The 12,698-nt window shown below is 31.7% G+C and overlaps 1 protein-coding gene across 2 annotated transcripts in view; it reads left to right on the forward strand.

The window, feature by feature from the left end:
* GLS (glutaminase) overlaps positions 1 to 12,698 on the forward strand; it is an 82,527-nt gene that overhangs the window by 8,484 nt on the left and 61,345 nt on the right. For both annotated transcript variants that reach the window (XM_027588929.2, XM_027588930.2), the window contains exons 2-5: positions 5,485 to 5,581; positions 5,925 to 6,046; positions 10,501 to 10,630; positions 11,673 to 11,752. In XM_027588929.2, coding sequence (XP_027444730.1) covers positions 5,485 to 5,581; positions 5,925 to 6,046; positions 10,501 to 10,630; positions 11,673 to 11,752 — 429 coding nt within the window. The remainder of the gene's footprint in view (positions 1 to 5,484; positions 5,582 to 5,924; positions 6,047 to 10,500; positions 10,631 to 11,672; positions 11,753 to 12,698) is intronic.

The following is a 12,698-nucleotide window of genomic DNA, read 5'->3' on the forward strand; positions in this document are numbered from 1 at the left end:
TTCTTTCTGTCTCCACTTTGGCTATCTTCTCTTACTCTCACCTTCCATACCTAATTCGCTTTAGCTTTTAAAAAAATTTTTCCAGTAAAATGCATATAACATAAAATTTTTTTATCTCAACCATTTTTAAGTTTACATCTCTCTCTTTTTTAAAAGCATTCAGATAATTAGGCTTTTGTATAAAATGTGTGAATATAGATCGTGTGTGTGTGTATGTGTATTTATATCTCCTGAGTAAGTTTATAGTCTTTAATATAGGAATTTAGGAGGACATCTATTTTAGCATCTTAAAAACTGAGAATTAGAATTGGAAGTGACTTTAAAAACATCTAATTCTGCCTCATTTTATATATTTTATAAGTTGGCCACATATACTAAATGGCCTAACTAAATGACTAAAGTTCATACAATAGGACTTACTTTGTTTTTTCATCCACTGTTAGAGTAATAAAATACTGTACCCAATTGATTACTTTCTTAGGTACAGGATTGGAGGAGACCTTAAAAACCCATCTTCCGGGGCGCCTGGGTGGCTCAGTCAGTTAAACATCTGCCTTCGGCTCAGGTCATTATCCCAGGGTTCTGGGATCCCTGTTTGGCGCGGAGTCTGCTTCTCCATCTCACTGTCCCCCCCGCAAATGAATAAATTAAAAAAAAAAAAAACTTAAAAAAAAAATCTCCCCGGCTGATGTTTTTTCCTCTTCTATTATACTCCCTGAAAATTGTTACTTATCTCTGGTTGAATACTTCCTTGACTGGAGTTCATTCCCTTAGAATATAGCACCTTCCATTTCAGAGCTGAAGTCTGCCTTACATTAACCTCTACTTACATATTTTAGTTATTTCAAAGACATCATTTCTAGAATGGTAGTAAAGTGATTAAAATAACAATTCACATAATATCTGTATTTTTACAACTAGTGATTTATTAAAGGATACTTGACTGAAGGAATAGGTGGTTGGAAGGACTAATAGAGTTGGACATCAGGGACTTGATCTGCCCAGGTCCTTGTCCTCCCCTCAGAGACCAGGAGACTGCCCCCTGCAAAAAAAAAAAAAAGAAAAAAAAATTAAGGAAGTTAATACACCAGTCTTGAAGGTTTATAGTTTAGAGAAGTCAGGTAATATGAAATGTTACTTAACAAAAATAGGACAATATAGTTGATTTCAATTTTTTTCTTCTCATTTTGCAGTTCTTCGTAAAGGCTTGCTTTTCATTTTCCTCCTTTCATTTGATACTAGAGTTTTTTAATTAATGAAATTTTGAACTGATGAGGGAGAGTTTGCAGTATTGCTCCTGATTACAAATTATACTTACTTGATTTCTCCCACCCATCAAGGCAAAATTGAATGCTTACTTTGTACTTCCTAATACTTTTCTTACACTTCTGTCATAGTACTTGCCATGTTGCTGTAGTCTTGGCTCTCCTAGATGGCATCCTTATTTTATTCATCTTTATATTTCCAATGCTTAGCACATAATAGGCTGTATAAGAGATGTATAAAACTTAGTGATGCAACCCAGTGCAGGCTAAAAAGAGTATAGAAAATCTTGTTGGGGAAAGTTGTCTAAAACAATTGAAATGATCACTGATGCCTTAAAGGGTTAGGAAAAGGAAGGTCATAAACAGAAGGCTTATATAGATAAAAAAATTAAAGGCACAATAGCAGGACTTATTTACAGGTTGGTGAGTCTAATTAATTAAAAATGGTAAGTTTAAGAATAGATAGTACAAAGCCAAATGTAGAGAACTGAATACCAAACTGAGAAGCTGAAATAGTCCTTTGGTATTGGGTAACTGATTTGATTGATCAATAAACAAAGACAGTACCTCTTTGCATGTTGCAGAAATTGGCCCTGAATTTAAACTCCACATGTAAATTTTGGGGAGGTAGTCTCCTCATTTATTGTTTAATTTATATAGATCTCTCTCAACCCTGAAAATTAGGTATTTTCACAGCTCATAGGTAGAAACAGGCCCCTAATTCATATATCTTATGCTCTCAATAGTGTTCCTTGTAAACACCCAGTGAACGCTCACCTTCATTGCTTTGGTCGTTCTATTTTCTTTGCTGGAAAATCCCTTTCTGTTGCCATGTTTTCAACTCCTACCCCATCTTTCAAGTCCAGCTGAAATTCTGTGTCTTCTAAAAAAGCTTTACCTTATTAGTCCACAGTGAAGTAATTTTTCAGAGTGGATGCCATAATCTCATTCTTGTAATTCCTCATTATGTGCGTCGTCTATTTTCAATTTAGACTGTAAGTAACAACTAACATAAAGCTGTACATGTCATAGATGCCAGTTAAATACATGGTATTTTTCTTTTTCATTTTCTTAAAGAATGATTTTTATGTTCTAAGCAAGTATTTTGTAAGGGTAAAGTAGAGGAAGGAATGGATAAATGAAGGCACAAAATGATGGTGAAAGGCTCTTAAGGGCAGAGATTAGAAAGGAAGCGAGGGGAAATAAAAGGGAAGGAATAAAAAGGTATGTAACAAGGATTTTTTCTTTGGATATACTGATCTTCTATGTATATCATTTTGTTTTATTTTTTTAAGATTTTCTTTATTTGACAGAGAGACACAGCGAAAGAGGGAACACAAGCAGGGGGAGTGGGAGAGGGAGAAGCAGGCTTCCCGCCAAGTAGGGAGCCCGAAGTGGGACTCCATACCAGGACCCTGGGATCATGACCTGAGCCGAAGGCAGGCGCTTAATGACTGAGCCACCCAGGCACCCCTGTATATCTTATTTTAGTTGCTGAATGTCATAACTATTTTATATTTTTCCCTAGGGAATCTGGATGGCTCACTCAAGTTTATCAATAGTTGCTAATGTAATGATTTGAAAGTCTCCTATAATCTATTTTTTTGCCATTAAAACTTAAATACTCCTGAAGGATTTTTTTAGTTACTATATGCTTAAAACTATAGTTTTTAGCTTTTGAATCTTAATAGCAAAATACATTACTGTGAAGTGTTGCCACAAAGCCATATTAAATTTGGAGAGAGAAAAGGGGGTAATATCAAGAAAAATCTTTGGAGTAATTGCTTCCTCTTGAAAGTTTGGGGAGAATCTTGTCATTTATTTGTTTATGAGAGTTGAAGCTAACTCATTCTCAGATCAGAGTCTGAGCTTTTAAATGCTGAGTTAGGTAGTACATTCTTTTTTATCAATTTTGACCTATTTATTTTGTGAGCACATTTTTTAGAGATGACTTAAATCTCTCTTCTATGGATAAAAATTAGTCTCATCCAAAAGCAAGTAAATATTTACCTTTTTTTTTGCTAGCTGTGACAATAACATGGTCATTTAAATTTTTGTGCTCTGTACCATAAGCTAAAGAAGTGTATATTTTATGTTATTTACTTAGCTTTTAGGCAAAAGCAAATACCATTTACTGGTGTGGTAAATATATAGAAAGCTTATTCGGCAGTTTTTTAGTGACAAACTACCACTATCTGAAGTTTATTTGGCAAACCATTTTCTGTAAATAATTGGTCTGTTACTTTCCACTGCTGTTTTGATGGCTAGTTCAATTTTTCTTTAAATATTAAGTCTTCAGTATTGTTGAATTCTGTTAATGGTTTGGATCAGGGTAAGACCTAGAAAAATTATACCTTATGAAAATTAATAACTAGCTAGTAAGTTTGAGAGCCAGTATACTGTAGTGGTGAATAATTTGGGCTCTGGATTTGGAGAAATGGGTTCTAAATACATTTCTGCCACTGCAGTTTTGGGAAGCTTCTTGACCTATCTGAACTCCTGTTTCATTATATATGTAGAAATTCATATTTCCAGGATATGTCATTAAATTATGGTAGTCCTATTTGTTAGTTTTTAAAAACTTTGGCATGAAATTGATACATTTTAAGGTTGACTTTAAAATCTAAAAGTTTGATGTAACGGTTTTGAAAGCAAGTTTAAATGATACTAATACCAACATTAATGTTTCTTTTAGGAGAAATTTTATATGTGCACGTATAACTGTTCATGTTCTGTGAACCAACTCTGTATTCTGTTGTCTTTTAAGATAGAAATATATGGGCCACTAATAATAGGGAAGTAATTATATTAGGAAATAATTAAGTACATATGGTCTTACTGAAGTATGGAACTATTAAGTAATCTTTGGGTAATCCAGGAAATATTTAGATACCTAGAAAACTCTTTTTAACAGTATAAAAACAATTTTAAACAGACTTGAGTTCTGTGACAGTTTATTTTACAAAAGTAATGTATACAGTTTTCCCATGAAACTTGCCATTATACTATGGCTAGTCCAGAATTGTTCTTGATTAAGTTCTAAAATTAAGAAAATGAGTATTCCATCCTTCCTTTTTCTTTACTTTTCTCTTTTGCTTTCTTGAAATACAGATAAAGTCTTTTCCAGAGTATTTTATACACCCCCCACACACATGTATGTACTTCTTCCTCCCGTTTTAATAGGTGGGGAGATCTGTTTTACCCTGGATCTGTAATCCTTGTAACATCACTGTAATATAGTCATTGATGTTCAGAATATTGAAATGTGTTATAGTTTCAGAGCTAAAAATAAAAGACATAATAAGTTCATTATAGTTTGTTTACTTGAAAGCTTTTCAGTGGCTAGGATAGGAAAAAATTCCTTTTTTGTTTAAATGGTTAATTATAGCATCTTATACTAATTAGTTAATTAAGATTTTAATGTTTTTTTATGGTAAAAAATTTTATTCTAACAGCTTCTTTGTGATTTGTGGCATTTGGTCTATATATGTAAGCCTAGAGCACTTTAGAAATATTAACTGCAGTTACCATCAGTTGAGTACTTAACTCTCTGCCAGTCATCATTCTAAATGTATTGAATGTTTCCAATCAACTGATCTTCACAACAAACAGCCCAGTGAGGTAGGCACTATTATCTCCTCTCAGATGAGGAAACTGAACCGTGGAAAGGTTCTTTAGCTTATCCAAGATGACTCAGCTAGTAAGTATTATAGCTAGGATTCAAAACTGGTACACTAATCTTTATTGTCCGGTATGTAATTGCTGTCTGCCCCAGATTTTACAATCAGGTTAACTATTTTAATATATATATTTAATATATAAATGTAGTCATCATATTAAAAAAAAAACAACAAAGTATTGACTCTTACCTGAGCATTTGCTGAGCTCTATAATTAGTACTGGGTGTTGTATTAGGCTGTAAAAGAGGGTATCACCGTAATAGATGACTAGGTATTAGTACCACTAGAAATGGTAATCAAGATTTTAAAACCTGGGATTAAAAAAATATATTCATTAATAAGTCATTTTCTACTTTTTCGGTGTGATTTTAGTAATAACTGGTTTGATTTTGGTAAATTAGCATTTATCATGACAGTAATCTTGATGAGTAGATCAGCTCAGCTGTAGTCTGATTCAATGATTATTTAATAATGGATATACCTAAAGTCCATTAGAATGTTTCACAAGGATTAATTTTGTTTTCTTTTTTCCCCTTTAGTAAAATAAAACAGGGTCTGTTACCTAGCTTGGAAGATTTGCTGTTCTATACAATTGCAGAAGGACAAGAGAAAATACCTGTTCATAAATTTATTACAGTAAGTTTTTATATTTTTCTATCTTAAAGTTTTTAAAAATCAGTAATCTTGAATCAATAATACAGTAATATTGAAATGTAGTCTTAAAGGTCATCTGACACTGTTTCTGTTACTATGTTTTCAAATTTTCATCATGCTCATTTCAAGGTAATCAGTGAAAGAAAATGAAAGAAACAATGAGAAACTTATCCAGAAAGTGGGTAATAGTGATACTAAAATGCCCATATACGTATTCAGGTCCTGGGTAGAAGTTTTTATATACAGAAATAAAAACTTGTAGTTGGAATAAGCATATACATTATTTGCACTATGTATTTACAAACTCTTATTTTTTTAAAAACAGGCACTCAAATCTACAGGATTGCGAACGTCTGATCCCAGGTTGAAAGAGTGTATGGATATGTTAAGATTAACTCTTCAAACAACATCAGATGGTGTCATGCTAGACAAAGATCTTTTTAAAAAGTAAAAATTTCTGCCAAACCTTTAATGGTGATTTGCTATGCTATATGGTGATTTTTCTTTTAAAACAAAATTGCATCTTTGAAGGCCAGTGCTTCCTGTGTAACTGAAAAAAAGGGGGGATTTATAAACATCAATTGTTTGAAGAACGTGGTGCATATAAAGTTCTATAACACACAGGGGCTAAGAGTAGACTTTCTTTGAAACCGCTCTAAGGAAATGTAGGCATGGATGTTTCCAATTTACAGTATCTTGAAATTGCAGTGTGTTTGAATAGAGCACACTCTGTCTTGTCACAGCTTAAATTGATCTCCAATTCATCTGCATGTCTTACAGGGTTTTTCCATATGGTCTCTGTTTCTTTCCTACAGGGTGATTTAGATGACATCATAAAATGAGAAGGCTTCAGACAGCATGTATTCCTTAGATTTACATATCTCCAGTGTCTGCTTCTCTCTTCAGACATATTAATACATAGGCTTTTGACTACTTTTATTTCCCTCAGAGTATTTAAAAACTGAAGACACTTTAGAGATTAATGCCTTGATTTGGTTGAATGAGCATGCTTATTTTGATTTTCCTATATTTGCCTATTTGTTTAGTATTTATCTTCATTAATGTGTTCCTACTTGTCTGATTTCTTAATGGTGTAAAAGATAGCATGTTTATAATGGATCCCAAAGAGGTAAATGGTATTTTAAACTACTAAGAGTTATGTAAAAACCAGTATAAAACTGTAAACACTACTGTAACCCATTGGCTTTTTCTAGACCATAGGGTAAGTTGAGATAGATTCAAAGAATTCTAGCATCTCCCTTGAAAATTTATTTTTGTGTATATATGTATTTTTATTTTTTCTTTTATTTTCTTTTGGGGACTGGATGATTTGTCCTAGGTAACTCCTGGGAATATCCTAAGTATTAAGTCATTTGAAGGTATAAGTGTTTAACTGAGGTCCTTCAGAGTTTCCTGGCATGCTGTGAAGCGCTGCTGACAGTTTTAGATTCTTGTCTTTTTACCACAAGGTTCTTGATTCTGTTAACTCAGATGTTAGAATTGGTGTTAGGAATTTTGAATCCTCAAAATATGTTTCTTTGTGGAAGGGAGGAAATAATTTCTTGTTAGCTGTGCCTTTGCAATAAGGATTATTTTTAGTATTCATGAGCTGTCTGAGCAAAGTACTCTTGATTATGGTGCCTTCTGAAGAGTTATTTTGGTGTATCTGAGAATGAAGTTGTCAAAGAGATGGTAGGTAGATATGTTGATAATAGGTATGAGGAATTGCTTTGGAATTTTAAATGAAAGTAGTGTTTTATACCTTTTTAGTCTGTTTAAAATTTTTTTGTGCTTTATAAACATGTTGCTATGTTTAAATATGAAATTAAAAGTAACTTAAATATACTGATTATGAAGCCAGGAAACATAATCATACAATTTTCTGCTTATAATTATATAAAATAATAGCAATTACCGTATTTTAAACACTAATCCAGTTTTTTAAAAAAGTTGATGATTGTAATATAGGCAGTTCCCAACTTGACAAATGCTTAGTGTTTTGTATAAACAGGCAGTGGAAAAGTCTCCATCTATACGCATAATGATTTCTCTTTTCATCTCTAGAATGAAGTAATTCAAAACCTTTGACTATTAACCTTTTGGGGTCACCTAGAAAGGTGATTGCTCCAGAGAATTTTTTAAAAATAAGTTTTCTAGTTTAGTGTTGCCTTAAATAAACTATCTCCTCTCCATGCAGGTGGGAAGGAGATGTTACAGTGGAATTCATTTTCTCAGAGAAATAATTTATAAAGGTGGATAGGTTTGGTTGAAGTCAGTGTGTTGATAATTTTACGTAAAAAACATTGTTGGTTAATATATTTAGCCTTTGAGGGTAATCTGAGAAACAACTATTATATATGATTTGTTTTTTAAGGGAAAGTGTGTTCTAAGCATACTCTTCGGAGCATAATCTATCTGAAAGTTGGAGACTGCCTGTACCCATCTAGATAATTAATTGTTTTTAATGCTGATAATCCTTTAACGGATAGAAGTAGAAAATTATGTTGAAAATGAATGCCTTATTTATGCATTTTTAACCATACAGATATTAGAGCTATTTTTATGTGTGATCATAATTTTTTGGTCTTCTCTGTTTTGGAGGAAAATGAATGGTAGTCTTTGCATTTGTATATTGATTTTTTTAAAATTCATATCCATTATATTATCTTACTGATGAAAAATTGTGAGATACTTTCTAAAACGTGCATTATAGTTGTTAATCATAAACATTTAAGAAGAAGGATTATTATTCCCAGTTTACAGATGAGGAAACTAAACAAAGCACGAGAAAGATATGACTTGCTGAAAAATATGAGCCCTTCCTTCTCAGAATTCATTTTTATATAGGACTTCTAATTTTCTAGTTCCTTTCATGACATCTGTATTCAAATAACTCCCAATGAAAACATTTACTACCTGTAATTTTCATCAGTTTGCAGTAGACACTTTTTTGTAAGTAAGCAATCTTGGTAAGATTGCTTGTGTTGGCCACAGTAATTCACCAGTGAAGTCAGTTACCACAACTTTACCAGCACCTTCTAGTAGAGGAGAAAACAACAAACCAGTTTCACTGACTGTACAGTTTGTTAATTATAAAGCTTCCTTTTAAAAGTGCTGATTAATTTTAAATAGTTAAATAGTAGTAGGTAATAATTTAAGTTTGGCAGTCCTCATATTTTTTCATGTATAACTTTTTGAAAAACTAGGATTTAGGTTTGATACAGATACAGTGATTTAAGATCAGGAATTGTCTTTTTCCTGCTGAGAAATGTTTTCCTTAGTATAAATTTCTTTACAACTCTCATATGTGCAAATTGAATTGCTATTTAAAACGTTAAATATTAAATCAGTGGCATGCTTAATAATTTTTAGATTAACAAACCATGAGAAAATAATTTATCAAAGTTTATTGAAGTAAATATCTGTTATCTCTGAGATGTCAGTTATTTCTATGTCTGTTGGTTAATAATGGAAATTAGGACTAATTTTTCATGTTGTAGTTGGGGCACATCTTTATCATTGGAAATAACCTGTATTAATTTAAATCAATATTTTAATTTTATACTGACCAAATGAGTATATTCTCTGAATTTTTAATTAATAGTTAAAAGTGAGATCTGACTTAATTTTAATTCAGTGTTTCATTTAGAACAATTTTAATTAAAATACTGAGATATAAAAACTAAAAAAGAAATACTGAGTGTTTAGTTCTTCATTTCTCTATAGTTAATGCAAGTTATTTACTTATAGGTACAGTTTTCTTACCTATAAAGTAAGGAAATCATCTTTCTCAAAATTTTTATGGTTGAACAGATGAATAGTATTTGAAACTTACTTTTTATTAAAAAAAAAATGCCAGTTTGGATTTTTTTTTTTCTTCCCAAAGAAGCTAATATAGTACCACATCATTTACCTGTGAGGAATCCAGTTACATAACTTCCCATAGTTAGTGGCTTGACTTTCTCTTACTGAGTTATTGAGACTCTTAAGAAGATGAGCTTAGAAGATCGTTCGCTGTAACCTATTTAAAAAGCTCTTCTTTAAGGTTACATTAATATATTGATTTTCTGGCTTAAGTCCTTTTTAGAACAAAGCAGAATATTGGTTCAAATCATTAGATTTCATGCTCTTCCATCCACGTGGTTTACCATTATCTTTTTAAATAGTTTTTAACAATGAGACCTTTTTCTATAATGTATTACATATCTTATAGTGAATAGAATAATATGATTTCATATTTTTGGTGATTCATATAATATAAAGTTAATTATTTTATAAATAATTTTATTTAAAACTATACATTATTGTTACAGGCATTTTAATAAGTATTTTATTCTAATCTGACTAAATAAAGTTGATTTTATCTCTGTTAGCTTGGAAATACAGATTTTTCAAACTAATTTAGCGAAAATATGTTAAAATATAAAAAGTTTAGTTTTTTTGTGAAATACTACTAATAGTTATATAGGAACTAAGGGATATGTCTGAAGTTACTTAATGGATCGATAAACAGGATCTCAGCTATGACATACTAAAATCCAATTTTTGTTAACCAAATGTCATGCTGACATATATTCTTAACCTTGGTGGGCTTAAGAAACTTGTCTTTAGATGCTCTTGGTATTTAACCTGGTAGAATGCTCTGCTATTTTATCTTTGACACAATTTTTAGGCAATCTCATTTATTTCTTTAACTTGTTCAACAGCTTACAAGAAACTGCATGAAAGACTGCTTGAAGGAAAGAAAATAATACAGAAAGTATAATTTATAGATTTTAGTTTATTGTATAAAATGATGAATTTCTCTATTGTTTAAATATTCTCCTAATTAATATTGTTATTACCAAGTACTAATATTTGAAAGGCACCCAGTAAATTAATTTTTTTCTCACATTCCACAGATGTGTTCAGAGCAACATTGTTTTGTTGACACAAGCCTTTAGAAGAAAGTTTGTCATTCCTGACTTTATGTCTTTTACCTCTCACATTGATGAGTTATTTGAAAGTGCTAAAAAGCAGTCTGGAGGAAAGGTAACATTTTTGATGTGAATGTTTTACTAAACCAGTCACTTGATTCAGCTCAAGTTGAGGTATAGAAATTCAAGTTGTGGAGTTTTCTTGTGCTTTGCTAGTTAAGAAATTTAAGCTAAGTGAAGCTACTGGATTAAATGCTTTTAAACTGTTTTAAATATTCAATTTTGTTATTTGGGCTACAAAGAAATATTAAGTTTTTTAAGAATTCTTTTTTATTTTCAGATGATGGAAATGGCTTTTAACTCATTAAAAAAACAGTAACTTTATTAAGAATTTCTGTAAATGTGATATCCTCAACAAGGGCTATTTTATTTTTTCTCTGTATTGAAAGTTTTTAGAAATGAAACCGTGCTACCATGACTTTGATTAAAGAAGTTCTATTTCTTTACCTTTTTTAAAATTTTATTATGTTAATCACCATTCACTACATCATTAGTTTTTGATGTAGTGTTCCATGATTCATTGTTTGCGTATAACACCCAGGGCTCCATGCAGTACGTGCCCTCCTTAATACCCATCACCAGGCTAACCCATCCCCCCACCCCCTTCCCCTCTAGAACCCTCAGTTTGTTTCTCAGAGTCCATAGTCTCTCATGGTTCGTCTCCCCCATCGATTTCCCCCCTTTCATTTCTCCCTTCCTACTATCTTCTTTTTTTTTTTAACATATAATATATTATTTGTTTCAGGGGTACAGGTCTGTGATTCAACAGACACAGTTCACAGCGCTCACCATAGCACATACCCTCCCCAGTGTAAAACTCAAGTCTTAATTCCTCTTTTAGACTGCTTTTCTAGGAATTGAGAATGCATTGGAAAACATCGGGATGAGGGAGACAGAAAAGTCAGTTAGATCTTACCTGTAATCCTCAAGTGTCTTCTGCCCTTGGTTTTTATGAATATTATAAAAAATAGACCACAAAACCATTGAGAGCTATAAAATAACTCTTCGTTAGTGGAAGCTAAATTAAGATAAATTTTTTGATAGAAGAAATATTATTTACTTGTATTCTGTTAATTTTTTCCCAATATTTTGTATAGGTTGCAGATTATATTCCTCAGCTAGCCAAGTTCAGTCCTGATTTGTGGGGTGTGTCTGTGTGTACAGTAGATGGACAGAGGTGAGTTTATTTAATATTCATGAAAACCAACTGTAAGCTTTCAATTTTACATAACAGCATGAGGTAGAGAGGAGCATTTTCTGTGCTGGAAATTAGCCATAACATGATAGGAATTCAAGAAGGAAAATAAGTTTAGATTTTAATTTCATTTTTAAAAACTCAACTGAAGTAGTCTTACACTAAATTTTATGAGGCATTTCATCTCATTCACAAATAACAAGTCTTGTTATTTGAGTATTTATTTTTCAAGTACCACAATTACGGTTTTTCTTAGGAGAAGCAGACTTGTCAAAACATGAAATTATTCACTAATGAACTGACCACTAATCAAATTGGCTCCCATTTCTTAGTTTAACATTAACAGCCTCTCATTGTCTTTGTTGCTTATGCTCCTATATGAGTGGTGTGATAGTTAAGACAGTACAGTATGATAATAGTCTTTACATCTGTCATTTGCAAAGTGAAAAGTCATTTGCAAACTCACAGGATCTCGTAAGTCCATGAAAGTGATCTTTGGGAAGTGCTCAAGCTATAGGCAGAGCCATTGACAAATGACGTTCGAGCAGAATTATAAAAAGGATAATGATGTGAAGGCACTTCAAAGAGAATGATTTGGTTTTAAAAACAATAAATTATGTGAGGCCCTTGAAAAATTAATAAAGTTCTGGAATATTGTTTCAAGAATGACTTTTTATTATGCTGTGAGCCAGATATAAGGATTTATTAATCATGTTATAATTTGGTTTTGTCAAGTCAGAAAAATTATGCCAAAAAAGAAAAACCAATTTTTTAATTTTTTTATTCATTTGAAGGCTTAGCTCAGAGTTTATAATCTTTGTGTTCCTTTTGTTTTTTACTAAAGGATTTCTTTTTAAATTTAAAATGTAACTTACATAAAGTACGGTGTACAACTCCTAAGTGTATACAGCTTTATGAATTTATACCA

This window comes from Zalophus californianus, chromosome 3, assembly GCF_009762305.2.
Source record: "Zalophus californianus isolate mZalCal1 chromosome 3, mZalCal1.pri.v2, whole genome shotgun sequence".
NCBI lineage: Eukaryota > Metazoa > Chordata > Mammalia > Carnivora > Otariidae > Zalophus > Zalophus californianus.